This window comes from Epinephelus fuscoguttatus, linkage group LG8 (genome assembly GCF_011397635.1).
Source record: "Epinephelus fuscoguttatus linkage group LG8, E.fuscoguttatus.final_Chr_v1".
Lineage (NCBI taxonomy): Eukaryota > Metazoa > Chordata > Actinopteri > Perciformes > Serranidae > Epinephelus > Epinephelus fuscoguttatus.
In genome coordinates, this window is record NC_064759.1 from 34,301,747 (window position 1) to 34,322,787 (window position 21,041).

At 41.8% G+C, this 21,041-nt stretch overlaps 2 protein-coding genes across 5 annotated transcripts in view; both read left to right on the forward strand.

Annotated features, from left to right (window-relative positions):
• The window catches only part of dop1a (DOP1 leucine zipper like protein A), a 31,635-nt gene extending 26,128 nt beyond the window's left edge, over positions 1-5,507 (forward strand). For 3 of the 4 annotated variants that reach the window (XM_049582808.1, XM_049582807.1, XM_049582809.1), the window contains 10 exons: positions 435-514; positions 1,157-1,266; positions 1,600-1,749; positions 2,161-2,222; positions 2,676-2,828; positions 3,286-3,422; positions 3,576-3,631; positions 3,741-3,905; positions 4,195-4,324; positions 4,534-5,507. In XM_049582808.1, coding sequence (XP_049438765.1) covers positions 435-514; positions 1,157-1,266; positions 1,600-1,749; positions 2,161-2,222; positions 2,676-2,828; positions 3,286-3,422; positions 3,576-3,631; positions 3,741-3,905; positions 4,195-4,324; positions 4,534-4,842 — 1,352 coding nt within the window. In that variant the 3' untranslated portion in view covers positions 4,843-5,507. The remainder of the gene's footprint in view (positions 1-434; positions 515-1,156; positions 1,267-1,599; positions 1,750-2,160; positions 2,223-2,675; positions 2,829-3,285; positions 3,423-3,575; positions 3,632-3,740; positions 3,906-4,194; positions 4,325-4,533) is intronic. The other variant, XM_049582810.1, reaches the window with a different exon arrangement.
• Positions 5,508-7,116: 1,609 nt separating this feature from the next.
• Positions 7,117-21,041, forward strand: part of snap91a (synaptosome associated protein 91a) — a 66,302-nt gene continuing 52,377 nt past the window's right edge. The window contains exon 1 of the mRNA XM_049582811.1: positions 7,117-8,042. Coding sequence (XP_049438768.1) covers positions 7,913-8,042 — 130 coding nt within the window. The 5' untranslated portion in view covers positions 7,117-7,912. The remainder of the gene's footprint in view (positions 8,043-21,041) is intronic.

Genomic DNA, 21,041 nt, shown 5'->3' on the forward strand with positions numbered 1-21,041 from the left:
AACAAATTGAGATTTATTTTTTTTTACTGTTGTTGAGTTTCCAGTGAGTGTCTGTCCGGACATAAAATAAATCACTTTAAAACTACATCCATATTAGTTGACTGTGTAGTAGTAGTCAGTCAGGAAGGCAGCGTGGATACTGTCCTTTTTTTGTATTTGTGTTTAGGGCTGTTTGTATTTTGGCAAGGGAACAATGATTTCCGTGTTTATACCAGAGATGTATTTTAATATCAGGGATTAATGTAATCCAGCTAAATCAAGTGTAAAAAATAATCTGAAACTAAGTGTGAGGGGTCAGAGTGGAGCACTTAGATGCTTCTGTTCATGTGTGCTACAAAAAGCATGTGAAATGTTTTGCAGATAGTCTGCATGGCAGTATTACAATTTTTCCGCTATGTAGCTACTGCTAATGTGTGGTATGTGTGTTTTTATAGATTTAATGCTCACAGTGATGGAGGCCTCCAGCTTCACTCCATCAGTGTACAGTGTTCACGCCCTCACACTGTTGGCCGAGGTAAAACACTCATGTCTCTGTGATTCAGCAAAAGCCTTCCTGCTCAACTGTTGTTTCTCAGGCCATTAGTCAGCCACCCTGTTAGTTAACTCTATTGTTCATCCTGATTATGTCTCAGGACGCTCTCACTCACATTTAACCAGCCTGTTGCTCTCAGGCTCAGCCCTGCAGTACACTAACACAATCCAACTGAGCTCCTTAGAGTTGATTTACGATCACCTCCCCACCTCTGCTTCAGTTATTATTAGTGGACCAATGAATCAGTCCACTGGACTTAGAGTGGTGCTGTGAATGAGCTGAACAATTGAAATCACTGGCCACCTTCTTCCATCTGGACTGTTTATCTCATTGTGGAGCTAATTATGCAGAATCTGTCTGTGCTTCACTGCTGTTTGCAGCTTATAGATTAATGGGTTTATTCAAAGCAATATATCAACTTAATGCTGCAGTGTAGTTTGTCATATTGTTGCTTGGTGCAGTAATAAACTGCATTATATAGTTTTTCAGCCAAGTTTTTCAATACTAAGAGATGAATGCCTACTTTTTCCTGTTAGTTTGGAAGAACGTCACTCAGTGTTGTAATGCTTACTGAAAGCCTATGGTGTAAGACTGACACGAGTGAATGCTGAATGTATTTGTCAGGTGCTGGCTCATCTGTTGGACATGGTGTTCTACAGTGACGAGAAGGAAAGGGTGATCCCACTGCTGGTTAATATCATGCACTACGTAGTGCCCTACCTCCGCAACCACAGGTGGGCATGAGCTTCTCACAGCTTTGTATTTTGTCAGAGTTTTTTTGTCACCGAGATTTCCTCTGAATTTGTGCCAAAAAGTTTAGAATTTAAAGTTTAAATTAAATTAAATTTAAATTAAATCTTAATTGTGGAATGGCTTTGATATTGAAATCCTACACAGTGAACTTTGTGTGAAGGTGAAGAACTTGAAATGTCAAGTGGATAAATGCAACTGTTCTTTTCATGACAGGAAGGAAGAAGAGCAGTGAACTGTCAAGTGTGATAATGACTCGTAACTGATCATATCCATGTTTGATACGAAAGTGAACTGTTTGCTGTTTCTCCTGCCAGTGCTCACAACGCCCCCAGCTACCGGGCCTGCATCCAACTGTTGAGCAGCCTAAGTGGGTACCAGTACACCCGCCGTGCCTGGAAGAAAGAAGCCTTCGACCTCTTCATGGACCACACCTTCTTCCAGATGGACTCCTCCTGCGTCAGTCAGTAAGTAGGAGAGGAAACTTGACTGTGTGTGGGTGAACTCTTTTACAGCTGGTGTTAAAATGTGGCTGAAATGATTACAACGAGAGACAGAAAAAGAATACATTAACTCAAGATGAACTTAAGAGGCTAACACCCAAACCAGTCTCACAATTGTAAGTATAATATTACATGGGATACGTGAACTGGATGTCAGTAGAGGACTGTGTTGCAGACTTCTGTTGAATAGGTAAAAATAAGAACTTAGGGACACTAGAGATGCATTTTAAAGTCAGTGTAAATACATTTTACTTAAATATTCTATCATCATAACTTTTGAATGGTACATGTTTCTTGTCAGATGTTAGGGGGTTGTCTGTCTTAAAGTTTCTGGAATATCAGCCTAACATCATCATCATTTTCCTAATTTTTCAGCTGGAGAGCCATCATTGACCACTTGATGACGCACGACAAGACCACATTCAGAGACCTCATGAGTAAGCTTTACGATTTGTTAGTAGAGTTTAATTTAGAAATAAGTATAGCTATTAGCACCCGGTGAGATCACAGACCATTTACCGGATCATCTTTTTCTCGCTGACATTTGCTCTGAGTGCGTTGCCCTTTTCATGCGCTCTGCGTCTCCATGTCAAAACAAGTACTTAATATTACACTCCTATTAAGTCTGTAGCTCATTCAGCTGCAAAATATGCTGATTTGACTTAGTTTATCAAATTAAGTCAATTTTATTTACGGTATATAGCCCCATGTCGCAAATCACAAATTTGTCTCATGAGGCTTTACAATCTGTACCGCAAACAACACCCTCTATCTTCAGACCCTTGTTTAGCATTAGGTAAAACTCTCCTTTAACCCCCTTAGTTAAAGCCTATCAATAAGGTGAAGACTGGAGATAGACTAATAATGACTCTATGTGTGTTTTCCTTCAGCTCGTGTGGCTGTAGCCCAGAGCAGCTCTCTGAGTCTGTTCACCAACAGAGACGCTGAGCTGGAGCAGAGAGCCATGCTGCTCAAACGCCTGGCTTTCACCATCTACAGCAGTGAAGTGGATCAATACCAAAAATACCTCCCAGACATACAAGGTGAGCAATACACACGTATACTGTACATGTAACAGTGTTGTATACAGATACTATATGCAGCAGTGGTAACAGTCTCACTTTCAGAGACCATTTCCTACAAGAAACAGCATAAAAATGAAACTTCATGAACTGTGTCAAAGGAAAAAAAAAATTTAACCTTGCATATTTCGTAAATGTGTCAACTGTGAATTTATGGTTGATGCTAGTTGCGCTAGACACTTCCATTGTCAAAATTCAGGGAGACAAGGACTCACGAAAAACATTGTGTATCAGGGCAAACTGTGCAAGCCTCCCACAGCCCTCCAAATAAACATGATTTTTCCCAAGGGAACAGATAGTAGCCGTCTGAAATGGCCCTTATGCTAACTGCATAGGGATCTACGCCTGTGTTTATTAACCAACATGTTTTACCAAACATTCACTGAACAGATGCTTAAATGTTTGTGTGTGTGTTCAGAGCGCCTCGTGGAGAGCCTGCGTCTGCCTCAGGTGCCCATCCTTCATGCTCAAGTGTTCCTGTTCTTCAGAGTGCTGCTGCTGCGCATGTCACCTCAGCACCTCACCTCTCTGTGGCCCACCATGATCACTGAGCTGGTGAGAACTCAACTGCAGTGTCTTCCTGTCTCTTTCAATCACTTACTCTATCTTCATGTCTTTCTTTCTCTCAGTCATCTACACATATTGACCTACTCACACAAACTCACTCACACGTGCTTATTCACACATACTACATCTGTTTCCCCGCAGGTTCAGGTGTTTCTTTTGATGGAGCAGGAGCTAACAGCAGATGAAGACATATCAAGGTGCATTATCTGTTGATAATACACACTGAATTGTGGCAGGAAATGAACATGAACAAATGACTTTCTTCTGTGTTCCATTATTGATTTATCCTCTCCCATCCATCTGTAGGACGTCAGGGCCGTCTGTGGCTGGGTTGGAAACCACCTATTCTGGTGGAAACGGCTTCTCCACTTCCTACAACAGCCAGCGCTGGCTCAACCTCTATCTGTCTGCCTGCAAGCTCCTGGACCTGGCTTTGGCCCTGCCTCCTGAGAGCCTGCCTCAGTTCCAGATGTCAGTACAGACAAGCCTGGGGCATAACTGCATGTGATGGGGATGAATTAGAGAATCAGTTGCAGACACAATTAGTTAAAAATGTGTGCCTGTTATGATTTGGAATGGATGAATAAAGCAGGGATCATTTGTGATAATAGTTGTAAATGGAAGAATTGCCCAGTCTCAGTGTGTGGATAGCATTTGAATTGAAGTTAATAAAGAATAAAATATTCGGCTATTGCTCTGCTCAAAGCTAAGTTGAATAGATGAAAACTGTATTTTCTGAGTGAGTCCTGCCTCATTACAGGTACCGCTGGGCGTTCATCCCAGAGGCTTCAGACGATTCAGGATTGGAAGTGAGACGTCAAGGGACTCACCAGAGAGAGTTTAAACCCTACGTGGTCCGACTGGCCAAGCTGCTGAGGAAACGAGCCAAGGTATCTCACCCCCCTCTGTCTACACAAAGTTATTAAATAATGGAGACAAATGACTGCCTTCAGTGAAGAGTATGTGCGGGGAAATACTTATTAAAAGACCCTTTGTCGCAAGTTGTAGCCCATTTCATTCCTGCTGCATTGTCCCCTCGCCTGCAGGGTGGCACATGAATTTTTCAGAGTTTGTAATCCATTTCCACCTCCTCCCATAGAAAAACCCAGAGGAGGACTGCTCCACCCGAACCCTGTCCTGGGAGCCAGGTCACCTGATGCTGACCCTTTACGTGATCCGCAGCATGGAGCAGCTGCTTCCCTTCTTCAACCTGCTCAGCCAGGTGTTCAACAGCAAGGCCAGCAGCCGCACCGGTCCCGCCTTCGCCCACAACCCCACAGACGCTTCCTTCCCCAGCCACAAGGAGGGCCACAAACTGGAGAGCCAGAAAGTCTTCTGGAGTCGAGCTCGGCAGAACATTGAGGAGATGGTGGAGAAAGACTTTCTAGAGGGTCTTATCAAGACGTGAGGACACAGCAAGGGGAGGGAGGGGCATTAACACACGACTGATCAACACTAGTGAAAAACCTCAACTTGTACATTGACAAACAAGGGATTACAAATGGGGGAAAACAGTTTGTACATTTTTTGTATTTATAACAATTATTTTACTTTTCAGAAGCTATTGTATTTAATTTTAATTATTTGTATATATGGAGCAGCTTTGATGACTGACTTTTAACATTTCATGTGAGTCCTTTTGGACAAAGTGAAGATGCTGTGCCATTCCATATTGATGTGACTTAATAAAGATTTCTAATGGAAGGGTTACACACTGTCGACATGACATTTTAAATACATATACACTATGTCCCTGAGCTAAACCAAGTTTCCTTCCTCTGTTTTTGCCTCCCACATCTTTGATTTGTGCAATGAAGTGAAGCAAAATACCACTTCAGTCCTTTGATCAGTGATTGATTCAATGATTCAGACTGATGTCACTTCTTTTGTTGGGGATTACGCATGTTGTGTGTGTATATAAATAGATATATAACTGGTAACTAGGCAGACAAGTATGAGCCAAACCGGCCTTTGTCACAGCAGACGTTCTGACTCGTCACAGCAGGAAAAGCTCAGGTCTTTCTAATAACATTAACAATGGCTCTATTCCATTCAAGTGTCCCAGTAAGCCATGCATGACAGTGGGACAGCATGCACAATACAGGAACCCTGAAACTGATGCAGCTAAATGGAATTCATCAATTATTGATTTTTATTACTTACACCTATGGTTTTCCTATTGTGACATGTAGTGTCTTCTGTGACAAAGACATATTGAGTTGCAGGGTTGCAGGTACTTGAGTTCGGTCTCGGTTTCAAGCTATTGACATTTTAGATTTGTTTCCAGTGAGATATCACTGAGTTTATATAGTGTGTATAGAAATTGATATATTAGCATTGGAGAGACACTTGATTTGCTTTGGACTCAGTCTTAGCTTGGTGTTAACTGCCTTTGGACTACGTCTTGATGCAGACTTGACTGGACCTGGTCTCCATAAAGTTAATTTTGACTACATTCCTATCCATGTTACTAATCTGCTTTGCATCAGATTTTTTGCAGAAGGATGTGTAAAGAAATTTCTCAGTGACAGCAGTGGTAAGTAAATCACTACATTTACTCATGCACGTCAAGTACATGGCTCTTACTGTAAGGTCAGTTTTGAGCTGCTTGTTTAATTGATTGTATCCTTTTCATCCGAGAGGGTAATCTGCATTTTACTCTATGTTTACAGCTACGGTTCAGATCAAGACTCACCATAAAAAGAAATTAAGATGATCTTAAGAAACACAATGCATTGTTGAAGATTAAACCAGTGGTTCCCAATCTTTTGCTTGTTACCTCTTACAAAAAAGCAGCATAGCAGTAAGCAAATGGTGTCATTTAAAAGTGTTTGACACCCTTAGCATTTAATGTTTCACCAAATAAAAAGCAATTTTCAGAGATCAATTAATAGAAATTTGTGTTGCAGATTTATTCTGCTCCCATTATCATCTTACAACCCCTCAGATTTATTTTGTGACAGATTGAAAGAGCCCTGACTGCTGAGTTGGGAACCAAGTAGTTCTACCTTGAGTGAGTCCAACAGTAAAACTCTTACACATTGTTGAAACACTAATAATAATCTTATAATGTCATACACTCAGTTACTAGCTTATATGTTCACGCAGTCTAATACAACAGTCCTGCGATAATTTCTACCTTCATGAAGGTTTTAATGTTCAGTTTTGTTGAGACTGTTTTAGAAAGATGTTGATTAAACTTTATGATCATTTTGGAGTATCTAGCATATAGATGGCACTCACAGGGGCCATTTTTCTGCACAATTTCATATTTCATACCAAGATACATTCTACTGACAATAGACTTGATTAAAGAACTTTTACTTGTAATGGACAGTGTACTTTTTACACTTTTACTTAAGTATATGATCTGAGTACTTCCACTACAACCAAACCAGTGGGTCACAGCTATGTCACACATCTGACACCCCACCAGATGAAAGGACATCAGCACCATGGACAGGGACAATAACAGAGAGCCGCTGACAGGCTGCAGTTTTACATGATCAAAGCAAACAGCGTTAACTGAGGCGGCACGCTTCATATGACCTTCATAGTGCGTGTTAGCAGCATGACAGGAATCAAGCTTGGCTGTAGAGTAGCTTCATTAACCCTTCATGTCCTTACCCATCCTCAGCCTCCATCCAGCTCTCGTCTCCTCCCTGCTCTCGCGATGAAACAGGCAGCAGCAGCAGGGTTGGCAATACTGCGTCAGCTGACTCAGAGCAGGGGGCGGGGCGGGTGTGAGACATCACAATAAATTAATAATGAAATAAACAAGAGGATGTAAATCTACCAGGAACACCGCCATCCATCGACCGGGGCTGAAGCGCGCATCGCCGGGGCTCGCAGGCTGACGGTGGGCCGCAGCAGAGAGGAAGCACCGAGCACGGGAGAAGAAGGAGGAGGAGGAGGAAGACCACTGGATGGTGGGGGATGATGATGATGCCAACCAGGAGCTGATGTTCCCCTGCACGCCCCGCTGATACACAAGGACTGTGGGACTGGTGGTGGTGAGGATTATCCAGGAGGCTGGAGGAAGGAAGACAGGGAGGGGGGGAGGCAGCGCCGAGCATCATCCGGAGGGGAGCGTTTTGTCAGGGAGGCTGAGCGACAAAAAAAAAACAAACATACGAAACAGTAAGAAACTGATCGAAAATAAAAGGAAACATTAAAACCCCGACTAGGATTTAGCAGTTTGGATATTTAGACTCTATTTTTTAAAGGATACTGGTCTCCAGGGAAGAAAGTCAGTTCATGATTGTTCCAGAAACGCATGCAGATCTGGGAATCAGCGCGTTCCTGTATTGTTATGCAACTCAAATCAGTTCTATAGAAAGTGTCCTGCTGTTTCTTCTCCACTGCTTTGTATTTGTGGTGCCTTCGAGGGCAGCTGGGATTACTGAGGCCGGCGGTGTTGGGGGGGGTAGGACCATAGTGGACGCTCGGTAGTCGCGGTTGGAGTCCACGGAGAGAAGATGTCGGGTCAGACGCTGACGGACCGCATCGCCGCGGCGCAGTACAGCCTGACGGGATCTGACGTCGCCCGAGCTGTGTGTAAAGCCACCACACACGAGCAGACAGCTCCAAAGAAAAAGCACCTGGAATGTGAGTTATCCATCTTTCCATCCACCTATCTGTCCATCCACCCATCCATCCATCCACCTGTCTTTCCATCCACCCATCTATCTATCTATCTATCTTGCTCTCTATCTATCTGTCTTACTGTAGGTGTCCTTTCGACCCTCCCTCCATCCTCCTCATGTACAACTAGGCCACGCACCAGAGCCATGATGGTTGCCTCCCCCCATCCATCCATCCCCCCAGCGTGTGTTAATGTGGGAGCCACTGTATGTGCTCACGTGTACATGCACACACATTATGCTCCAGGCATCCACTGTTTTCAATTTAGACTCTAACTGAACACCCGAACCTATTACCTAATTACAGCAGGGCTCCTTCCCCCATAGTGCTGGTAGATGAGCACCAGTGTAGAACCCAGAGGGAAGCCACAAACCCTCCAACCAGCCACTGACCGAGTGGAGACTGTGTCTCCCATGTTGCTCCAGTGCAGATAAATGCATCATTGAAAAGTGGTGTTGTTACTACTAAACACACAGGCCCTTTCCCTTGTTCTTGTCTCCTGTGATAGCAAAAAAAAAAGGTGTGTGGCACTGCAGCATATATCACTGACTTTTTTTTCTTGGTGCAATTTGTTGGCACATTGCTTAGTACAAACAAGAGAGGAAAAGGATGGAGGTAGGGAGCCAATTCAATTTCAAACACAGAAAAGAAATGTGGAGATGGCCTATAAAGCGTTTGGAGAGGGCTTAATGCAATCATAAATCAGAGACATGCAGCATGCTTGAGAGCATTGATAGATGCAAGTCATTATCCCCAGTGAACATCCATACATAGAGCTGATTCAAATGTGAAAAGAATCATGCTGAAACCTACAGTGATATGACTGTGGACACAAGGAAAGTGATGCAGAGGAACGTGAACAGCACTGGGGGCCCCCAAAGTGTCTGAGTGCTAAAAGGTTTTGCTTTAGATGCACATGAATGCAGCACCTGACCCAAAGGTATCTGGGATTAGATTCTGTTAATAGCTCCTTTGTGTATGCTTACATGTCCCTGAACATTTAAGTTATGCTCCAGGCTAGTGTTGTCACAAGACTGAAATATTTGACTTCAGCACAGTACTTGAGTATAGAAAGCATTTCAAACATACACAACTGATAACGAACGATAAATTGATATTTTTGACAAGACTATACCAGGCATTACATTGGCCCCAAAGGTCCCCCACGCCAATCACTCTATTTGACATTGATTTGTATCTTGTAGTGAACAGTATGTCCATGGAAGGACCATTAGCAATCAATTTGTGAAAATCAGGCTAAAGGAGGCTAATGAGTTGCTCTACACTTTTAAAAACAGGAGCGGTAAACAGAAGGCAAACAGTATGATACTGTGGAGAACATAAACGTACATAATAAACTTTGAGAAACAGTTTGGATGATAATATTTAGAAGACTGTTACAAAACGGCACTGGTAAAGCAGGCAAAGGGAATTTATAGTGGAGACTATAGAAGAAGAAATGAAGACAGAGACACTTTGAAATTGAAATTTAGAGATACACAGTGTACACAAGTCGGGAGGTCTTTCTAGTCTGGTAACTATAGTAACTACATTTGAGATTGAGATTTCGTGTAATTATATTAACCAGAGGTGGAGGACTTTGACTTTGACTTGGTATTCATGACTTGAAACTTGACTTTGTGACTTTGACACGAGACAGGACTTGAATTTTTAAATGAAATATTTGCATTTCCCTATATATTGAAGAGTTATGTTTTGTTTGTGAAACACGACTGGGGGATTCCAGTGCAACCTGCTTGGACCAGCAGAGGCCAACGCACAAGGCAGCTATCATGGCAGGGGCCAGTCCAAAAATCAGTGACACGACCACCACAATATGAAACTTCTTTGTCTTGTACTTGTCTTTTCACTGTAGAGCAAATAACAGTAAGATTTTTAAGGTAAAAGCAGGCTACAGCAGTTGTCAGTTAACAGTTAATGTTGAAAATTAAACTCAACTTTCATGTCCACTGACTGTTAATGAAAGCCGGGGTGGATCAGATTTCACGCGGCTTGTCTTGTAACTTGCTTGACTTATAGCAGGAACTTGACTTGCTTGATTGTCACCACAGTAACTTGAGACTCGCTGGAGACTTGAAGGTTAAGACTCCAGACTTGCTTGTGGCTTGCACATGTATGCCTTACTCTCACCTCTGATATTAACAGCAGGCTACTGTGCAGATTATTCGGTTACACCAGATGTGCACTGTTGCATCACATAAGAGCAATCCAAATCTCATACCTTCATCGTTTCTTCAGTATGAAATCTGAAGTGAAATCATCAAGTTTAAGTTGGCAAACTCAAACCTAGCAGAGAAATATACATCCATCGGATCGTGTCCAGACTAAAAAATAAAATTGAATGATGCACTGCATTAAATCAAAGCACAACAAAGTGGAAAGCTCGCCCACATGCCAAAGTTTGAGTCAGCACTTTGTTGTGGTGAGTGCAGAGGAAGTACTGCCTCCATATCGCTCTCTTAGTCACCTACAGAAACATTTAGGCTCTCACACATTGTGTTGCACTTTGTGAACACTTAGAGAAAAGATATGTAACATTTAAATGAAGAATAAACACCAACGTCCTCTTTTTTATGTTTCTTTACAATCAGAGGTTTTGCTTCTACAGTCTCACCTGGTCTAGTATGACCACTAGCTTCTGGCGGCTAATGTTAGCTAAAGTTGGCAGACTATAAAGTAGACAGCTGCGTAATCGATATTAAGAAGTCAGTTTGTTGACCTTTTTTAGTTAGTTACATTTGAGCATATGTCACAAAGATGAATACGTCTTTGTACCAACTATCTCAAGGTAAACTTGATGGCAAATTCAGGGTCCTATTCAATCGCCACTTGTGGTGGCAGTGGAGAGAGCAGTCTTGCTTCAAGGCTACAGTAAATACAGTGATTAAAGTAAAACCATTAATGTCGAAACAGGTTAGAGCTCAGTTTAGTTGAGCTAAAAATGCAGGGACATCTTCATTTAAATGCAAAATCCCTCAGTTTAAGCAGAGCAGAGGTTTGTTTGCTTAGATTATTGAACCTTCTTATAAGTAAAGCGCTCGCTGAAATATGTGAAAGGTGAATTAACGTCACACTGGAGAAAGTGCTTCAGGGGTATTGTCTGACATTAGATTTAATTCCATCCTCAACTGACATTTAACCAGTGTGCTGCTCGGGGCAACGAAGTCCTCGTCTTTGTTTCTGTGACTACGAGCTGAAGTATTCACCCCCACCATCAGTGAAACCTGTTGCTGCAGAGCACTGTCAGGATCCTCCACGCTACCAACAACAATATCCCCACATTATTAATCACAGCCATCATACTAACCATAATTTTTTTGTGTGAAATTTCTTATGTGATACAGTATCCAATATTGATAGTGCATCACAGGTCATCACAATTTCCTTAACAAATCCACTGACGTTATCAGTCATCTTTATAATTAGCCTCATATTCCACTTCAAAGATGGACATATGTATTTTAACCACACAGTCACGTGTGTTCAGCATGTTTGGCTCCTGGACATTCTGATTCCTATTAAAGTAATTTACATATTCCATATTATATTAAGGTGTTGGAAAGATAGTATCAATTCCCCTCTTGCTTATTAATTCCTTGTTTTATTCCATATTTTCCGGGTGTCTTGGCTGTGATGTGAAGAGAGCTGCTCGTTACACTCAGACTGAAATGTGACAGTAACAGATCGATTAAGATGGCCGACAGATATCTCTTATCCTGCTTTTTTGTCACTCCCCAAGTGAGCTCCACCGATCGGCTGAGATCCCTGTTAAATAATGTAGTTGGTCGATCAGCGTTATCAAAGCAATATCATGCATCCATTAACCTTTGTCTGACACTAACTACAACATTTACAAACACTAAGACAATAAGAGCATTAATTTGTCCTATTACCTTAATCCTAAATCCAGGCAGGTCTCGATAGATATGTGTCCATGGTCTAAAAATAATCTCTTATGGATTGTTCCACTGACAGCCAAATGTTTATTGGTTTGCTGCTCAGCTGATCTAGTTCAAGGGACAGGCATAGAGCAGCGGGGCAGTAAGCTCCTCATGCTGTGACCCCAAACTACAGAAAATCAGAAATCAGAGAGCTTTTAGACTGATTTAGGTCCTTCAGTCTCCAAAGGCCCCATAAATAGAAAAGTCTGGGATGCAGGTAAAAAGAGACTGTTTTTTTAATGTGTGGGGTATGTCTCAAGAGCAAAGCTTACATCTATTGCAGTTTTGCATGCAGGTCTTTGTCAGGTGTTAAACCTAAAAACTATCCTATAACTGTACAGCACTTAGAGACTCGCTTTCTTAAAGGGGCTGGTCAAGCTCATTAAAGGGTTTAAACTTGTGTTTTGGGTTTCTAACTAGACCATGCTTTAAATGGTCAAAAACACTATTTTCCTTGTGCTGTCTCTGCTGGAACATCTGTCTTCACCCTCTGTCTGAGACCCTCTGTTTTAGTGCCTGTGTCCTTAAGCCCCCTGCTCTGATTGGTCAGTTTTTCCTTCATATCTGCACTCTCAGCATCATGCGCCATCATATTGTAGCAGCATTTCACAACAACACAATCAAACATGTTTCAGCAGGAATATGATCTGAAATTGGATTAGCATGTAGCTACATGTAGCAGTACATGTAATTTAAACACTTGTAACATGTCTTGAGCAAATGGCCATATAAAGAAATCCATCATGGGCTTGTTGGAAACAGAGTATTTTAAACAGTCTGAAGCCCATTTACCCCAATATTTGAAATATTAGCCACGTTTAATACGAACATCTGACGCTGCAACATTATATTTATGACAGAAAAAAGTGAAAGCACAATAGATCCCCTTTAAGGTTCAGCATAGTGGACTGTGACCAAATGGTTTGTATCTTCTGGCCACAAACCGCTGACTCTTTGGGTAAGTAAACCCTAGAAGGAAAAAGCAATCCCAGCAATAGCACAATATTAGGTATGTGTTTCTCCAGCACACATTTGCCATTTATTTTAAGAGCCTGACAGATGACTGCGATACAGATCAGAAGTCCTCTAAACTCTTAAAAGATTAGAGCTCATGCAGCAGCACAGATTGCCCGACACCCCACATGGCCTCAGTGTGTCTTACAGAAGGCTCTTCAGAGCTTACTGCCTGCACGTGTGTGCCTGTGTGTTGGTGTGTGTACATGCATGCACGACTTCACACACACACAGAGTTGCATGTATGGCGTTGGCAGCGTCCCAGAAAAAAGGACTTGAATGAAGATGTAATTGAGTGTCTGTTTTTTTGGATAGGAGCAGGGTGTTGCAGAGGAGGAGGTGCAGCTGTGAGTCAACTGCCTGAATGAGCATTGGGATAATTACTGAGAACGAAAAAGTACAGTGGTAAAAAGATTGGCTTTTTGTATGTGACACAAAATCTGGAAGCCTAATGTGTGTTGTAACAATAGTAGCCTCTTCCTGTTCTGTGCCATAACGTAGAAGTATTTGTGCTATAGTTCACACTGCGTGACTTTCTCAGTCGTCAGATCGCTGTACCGTTCACACTACACAACGTGCTGTCTTATCATCACAAGACATGAAGTTGTTGTAGTTTTCACACTACATGACTGACCAACGACATGGGGTCAGACGCTGCTAGATCTTTCACCAGGGTATACCCCTGGTAAGTGTGTCCGGTCTCCAAACTGCTTGATCTCCAACCACATATGAGAAGTTACACAGGAAGTTAGATAATTTGATGCGTGAGACAGAATGTTTTATTGTCCTTGACACACATGTTGATAAAAAAGGCCACGTTTTTACTATTTATAGCCTGTTTTCTATAAGTGCAATGACAGTTTTGGTCCAAATTTCCTTTGGTTACAGGCGACCCTTCCTACAGGTCCCAGAAAGATTCAGATATTTAGCCAGCTAGATATCTTTGAGGCATCTGTGAAGACATAGCACTCAAGCACCCGTTTGTGAGTGCTGAGCCAATGCTGATTTGTGCCTGGTTTGGGTTTTTTGTTGGGGAGCTCCAAAAACTGTCACTTAGTAAAAAATCAGAGCCAAAGTGGTGCAGTATTAACTTGGCATGGCTATACATTTAAGGAATGTTGTGGAGTTTTAATCACTGGTAGTGCTGTGGAGCACTGTTTCAACCAGTAGGTCACTTTTTTGTTTTCATCTTGCCTGTCCATGAGGCATAAATTAAGCTTATAAAAATTAGCTTAAGAGAATTTTATGCTTAGTTCTACAACATAAAATATGTCAGTAAATACCCCACTTGTAAATTATGAAGCCCTTAGGTGTCTTAAAAAAGGTGGTTGTTGCTAACAAGTGGCTAAATGAAACTACAGAATGTTACAGCTGCATTGTGGTTGTAATGTTAAATCATGCGACTGTGGTGTTGTTTGTTTAGAGCCTAACATTAGATTTTTAATTCTGGCAATTACACTCACGCTCCAAAAGTCATTTGTATATGTAGTGTATCATAAACTTTTGTTTACCATAAAGATTATTTTCTGCAAGAATCCAAAATCCAATGGATTTCTCAAGGGAACCAGGATGACGCTAGCTCCTGTGTCGGCCCAATAAAAAATAAACATAATTCCTGCAGCGCCCTATGAAGGCAGTTAAGAGGAAGCAAAGATGGATTCAAACAATGCAGCATTTTGAATATAAAAAATTGGCTTTGAAAATGTTTTACAGGAAAGGAAAAGCATTTAATATATGTATTAGACCTAAAAGGATACACACAACACATTTTTGTAAGAAACACTGTGTGTAAACATAACAAGAAAACTCCACAGGGCACCTTAAATATAGCAGATTCCAGACTGCCAGTCTGTTGAGCAATGGTCTGAATATGTTGCTGACTGAAAGCCATACCTTTAGCAGGTGACAAGGTGCTCAAGATTTAAATTCAGCACTAACCTTACTGTTGTCTCGGTTGTGTTATTTATGCTGTAACAGGTCATTTACAAAGGTTTATTAAAGTTTTAAAGAATAACACAGGCAACTTTTAAATCTGTGATATTTGGTAAAATGTACTTTCTTTTTTTCTGGCTCAAGCGTCAGCTTTTGAATCATCTTGGTGCAGTAGCGTGACCATCTGGCACAATGGCAGGCACAGTCGTGTGCCTGGGGTCTAAGATGGAGAGAGGAACACAAGTTCACTGTCATATGATTTAGGGGCGTGTGGTATGAGTCAGACAGTGCTGTTACAATTATTACAAAGTATAAATTATAAAATGACCACTGGACAAGCCAACAAATGTATTGATACATAATTTTCAGGTGACAGAGGGCGGGATGCCTCATTGTGACACCACATTTCATACTAGCCCTTTTAACCCACACACACTCCATCAGGGCTGTGTTTAGGACACTGCAGCGGTTCTGTCTATCTGGATTGATTGGACTAGGTGGATTACACAACATCTGGCAAATGCACCACTTAAATTGCCAATTACATGCCTGGTGCACACTTTTTGCTCCACTCCATTCTGCTGCAGGACAGTAAAGCTCTGTGCTGCTGGATGTCGAACCTAAAACAGCAGCTGCCAAATGATTACTTCGGTCAAAGGGCCCATTTTGTTATTATTTCCACCATGAGACAACTTAGTGTACAACCAGCACTATTTCTGATTGTTCCTGACTCAGGAATAGGGGCGCACAATAAATATTGAAGACAGCTTTTTGTTTTTTTTGGTTTGGTCAGGATAACAACTGAGCTGCTTTTCATTGTAAATTCAAAGGCCCACAGCATGGATCAGAGGATGTGCAAGGTATCTGCGGCCCAGAGGGACACAACTAGAGAACTAGTGGGGTCTGAGTGTCTGCCAAATGAAGACGGCTCTCTTTCCAAAGACAGAGCCTGCCACTTCTGCTCCTCCTAATAGCCTCCACCTCTATCTACTGCCACTGGTGTTGCCCTAACCTCTTAATCCTCCTGCTGTTAAGAGAGTTAGGAGGGCTTTATATCATGAAGGTTATATTTTGGAAAATGCATGCTATAATATTCCCCCTCTCACTGTTTAGTTTTCTCTCTCCTCTTCACATCTACAGAAAATCTTCATATAATGACCTCGTTTCTGATTAGGAGTCATGGCTGAGATTCTGTCAGTGTAGCTGCAAATTATCACCAGCTCTACTGCCGCTCTAAATCCAGTCACTCATTAACAGGTTTTTAACACAGAGATGCAATTATACTCTGCTCAGAGCAAATGCAGGATATATGACCTGCTGGGTGTGTGAGCGCGCTTGTGTGTGTGTGTGTGTGTGGTGATAGGGGGAGGAGGCAGGAGGATGAGCGGAGGGAAACATAAACAGCGTGCTGAGTCCCTTTTGGCTGCTAAGGTGCTGTTCCCACAACATGAGTCACCATCAATGTGTTACCACATTTGAGAGGCAGACTGTCTGCCTGACATGGGGGGAGGGGGAGAGATGGCGAGGGGTGTGTGAAGTCTCATGTATGCAAGCTCACGTGTTCAAGTCATTTTCTAGAAGTTTATCTGATATTTTTACTGTCTTACATCCTGTAATCAGTAAAGCCAGTCCACTTAAAGGGACAGTTCACCCCCAAATCAAAAATACATATTTTTCCTCTTACCTGTAGTGCTATTTATCAGTATGCATTGTTTTGGTGTGAGTTGCCAAGTGTTGGAGATATCAGCCGGAGAGATGTCTGCCTTCTCTCGAATATAGTGGAACTAGATGGCACTCGGCTTGTGGTGCTCAGAGTGCCCAAAAAATTAATTAGAAAAACTCAACTGTCATGTCTCCTTCTAGAAATCATGACCCAGTTATTTAAGATAATCCACAGACCTTGCTATGAGCAGTTTCACGCAGGAACTGTTTTCTTTCTACCTATCTACACCCGCCAATTCTATTACCGCGCAGAAGGATAAGAGGCTCATGCTCATGACAACAAAAGATGTTAATGTTACTGGTGTCCTCCTTGCCAAAGCTGTAATGTTAGCTAGTTCAGATGAGCTAGCATTAGCCTCTCGTCAAGAAAAGGTGCACGTTTCCTTTTTAGCAGTGATACGGTCGGCTGGTGTAGTTTGTAGAAAGAAAATAGTTCCAACATGAAACTGTTCACAACACGGTCTGTGGATTATCTTCAGTTGACTTAAAGGCAAGGTGTACTTAACAGTTACGTAGCTTAACGGTTTTTACAGTATTTAAAGGAATAGTTTTGGGCTTATTTTCTGTCTTAGTTCAGAAGATTGTTACCCCTCTCAGGTCTGTACAGTAAATATAAAGCTACAGCTAGCAGACCGCTAGATTATCTTAGCATAAAGAGTTAGCCTGCCTCCCTAAGAAAATCTGCATACTAGCACCTTGAAAGCTAGTTATCTAACACATTAGGGGTGTCATGATTCTCTAAATCCACGATTTAGTTTGAGGTTTGATTTGGCATTTGCAATTCAATTTAACTTTAGATGTAAAAAAAAAAAAAATTCAGCGCTGACAGCTGTGCCATTGTTAGACTATGGAGAAGCCAAATGATTCCTGAAGCTCAGCGCTGAATCATTGGTTCTTTGCCCTGCCAACTGTTGATTATATTTTTAAACTTTTCTTTAAATAGATAGGATACATGGTATGAAGCGTGATAGGCATATATCTGCCTTTTTTTGTCACCAGTTCGACTTTTGATTCTCATCAACATCAAAAGCTCATTTTGATCATTTTTTTAATCCAAAATCAAACTGTGACACTCTTATATCTCATTTGTTTAATCTGGTGGTATCAATCTTTTCATCTAACGGTCTGCGAGAGGCAAAAAAGTTGCCCAACAGTCTAACCCTTGTGAACACTTAGCTTAAAGTTGCAGCAGCTGTTTCTATTGCAAATGTCAACTATCAAAGAAACACCTGTTTAGCAGTCTAGAGATATTAAGCTTCTTAGCTTCTGTTCTGTCATTATTTTGCTTAGAGATCATGTTCTTGCGTCAGGTAACCAGCCAGATGTGTGGAGAGGATTTTATGTCTCCTGGCAACAGTAGCTGGAGCCATAGCGTCCATGGACTGTCAGTCTGGCAATGCAGTGGCAGAGAGGCTTCAACAGGATTTAGACAGCCTGTCTCCACTAATATTCAAGTTAAAATTCATGGGGTTTTTTTTACATGCATAAAAAATGTCAGTAAAACTGACACAAAGTAACATTTTTTTTAGGCACCTCCACTTGCTGACCCAGCGCTGTCGATGTGGATATATTCACTGAAATTGCTGCTAGTTATTTTTTAATGCTGCTTCAGTTACACTCCTGTGTTAGGAAGTGTTTCTAGTGTTTTAACAGGCAGCAGTGGAACATATTTAACACCTATGTGACAGCTTGCTGCTGTCAAGAGTGTGGTGAGTGAGGGGAAGCGAAATACAGAAAGGATCAATATTTTTAAATGGCGTTCAAAGATGACACAGATCAGTAAAATATGCCTTGACTGGCTAAGATATCAATCCAGTTTAAACATGAGTCATGAGTGTTGTATGCAAGGATAAACATTATGAAGCATCTTCCAGCCTTTCTATTCCATCACTTGATCCTGATATGTTTCCCTTTTTCTGCCTCGCCCACTCCATCTTTTCACCACCGCTCCCACTCTGCCTCTCTCTCATCCTCACTACTTTATAACGATTCTGTGCAGCGCCTGCCTAATGGTGAGCTGCAGTGAACGGAGGAATGTGAAAGGAAGCTGGTAAGAGGTCTCAGCATGTACTGCAGTGCTGATCTCACAGCGGGTATCCTTGCAAGCCCCAGAATGCCTCTCTAATGTCAAACACTGTGTGGGTGGTGAGCGGTCCTACTAACAGTGTGTGTCCAGATTAATAAGCTGCGACCAGGATCCCCCATACAGCTGTTATCAGACCATTATCTCCTCCAAATCTGTACAGCCAATTCAAATGCATTTGCTTCTCCTTACTTAATACCTCCCACCTCTTATGACGCTTCTTAGTACTTTCTCTGATGTTCTTTGGAGGTCGCGATGCCCTTGAGTGTGCTACTCTGAGTAAAAAGACATTCAGTTATAGAGCGATTGTATCTGTGGGGAGATTTCTTGCACTTAAACAGGTGTAATGTACACGCTGAGGTTTGCCATTCCAAGAATAAAATGTAGGTAAATAGTCCTTTATTCTGGTATGCAGGTAAGCAGCAGAGCAGCCTCTCCAGCAGCTCAAACATTAAAGGGCCATGTCTCCACCCAGGCTGCACATCAATAATGCAGGGAGGCTCGGGTTTCCTGCTGTTTATTACCCCATCTAACTGCTGAGTTTTGCCTCAGGTCCTGACTTTGCAATAAAACAGTGTCACTAAAAAACAAACGTTCTTAAACTGACGAAATCACTAGATATGGGGAGGAACCCAGTGGGAACATTTGGGTAGTTTTACAAAGTTTGGAATAGTTTTAAAAGTTATGGGACAGCCTCTCTGAGAATTATCCCCTCAGACTCCCAAAATAACACAGTTAGATTAATCTGTCTCTCAAAGTGCTGTAAGAAGTAAAAACAATCTATTTGTGGACTATCCAATTGAGCTGGAGGGCTGTATGAGGTCCCAAACAAATCTTTGGTCTTCATTTAGTGATAAAGTCACTGTTGGATTTAGAAATTGACTGTCCGCTGTGAGGTCCACCCTGCTCTGTACTGTAACTGTGCCTGTCAGGCTTTCCACTCTTTTTACACTCTGCTCTGTACAGTGATAATAACAGTGTTAGATTCAGGCCTACCACTCACTCACAATAATATGACAAAAACATTTTTAAAACTGTGAATTCTTGATTTCAGACAGAGGTAGACAAAGGCAGGCTTCTCATTTCTAGCCAGCACTCTTTGATTTAGCAGCCTGAAATAACAACTTTGGCCGGCACATTTTAACAGCTGGTGCTAGCTCGCTAATTAGGCTAGTGTTAGCGCCATTAGTTGGTTAAAAATAATGTCTCCCACTGACTTTTTAATGTTTCCTGCTTACTCATTTTAAAATTAGAATATTGTGAAAGGTGTCTTCGATATGCACTTGATTCAATTCAGTTTCTCTGGACCCTCTCAGAGATCAAGCTGACGACCACATAGGCCTACATGATATTGTGCTACAAGACTGAAGCTAAAGCTTTATGAGCCAGTCAAAATGTCATCATTCTCAACTGTTGGTGATCCAAAGATCTTTAACTACTTGTCTGTATTTTTAAACCAGATATTTTAACACAACAAGAGAAAAGACTTTAGAATGAGGACTGCCCGATGTGTTTGTCAACTGTTACCCTAACCTGGGTATCGTTGGCTGGATCAGTTAGGGTAAACTTAACCCAATACAATAAGGAGTCGGACAGGTCTGCTCATGTTATTTGGAGAAACTCAAAGACAGACCTGCCATGCTGTTTGGACAATGGTCAGCCCACTGTTGGGCAGTAGTGTCACTACAAGTAACATAATTACTTACTTAACTACATTCTTCAGTGATGTGATGTGGTGGTAACATCACTCTGAGTTTTCAGTAGTGAAGTTGATTAATTGACCAAGTTGTGTTGTAGCGTCCACAAAAGTTACAAGCTCTTTTTCACAGGAAAAGCCCTGAAGTGCAGCGGCCTGTTTTTTTTCTGCAGAGGTTTGGATAAAAGTAAGGATAATAAAACAAAGGGAAAGTAATGTGACTGATGCCTGCAACTCACCAAGACATGTAGACACGGGAAGCTTCCTCATGACAACACACAGTAATCCTTCAGTTTATTCTGCTTGCTGCTTTCACTATTGGCTTTTCTTGGCAAGACCCACCCTACTCTGCCTCTGACTGGCTACATCGCACTTCTTGACACGACTCTCATGTGTCTTCTCCATAAACTGTAAATATTTAGTGGACACTAGAGAAATAGACGCAACAGGGGGCAAGAAAAGAGCCAGAGAGACAGAGAATAGTATTAAGAAGGAACAGAGGAGACAGAGAGAGTGACATACTGATGTCAGGTGTTATTTGCAGGACGTTTTCA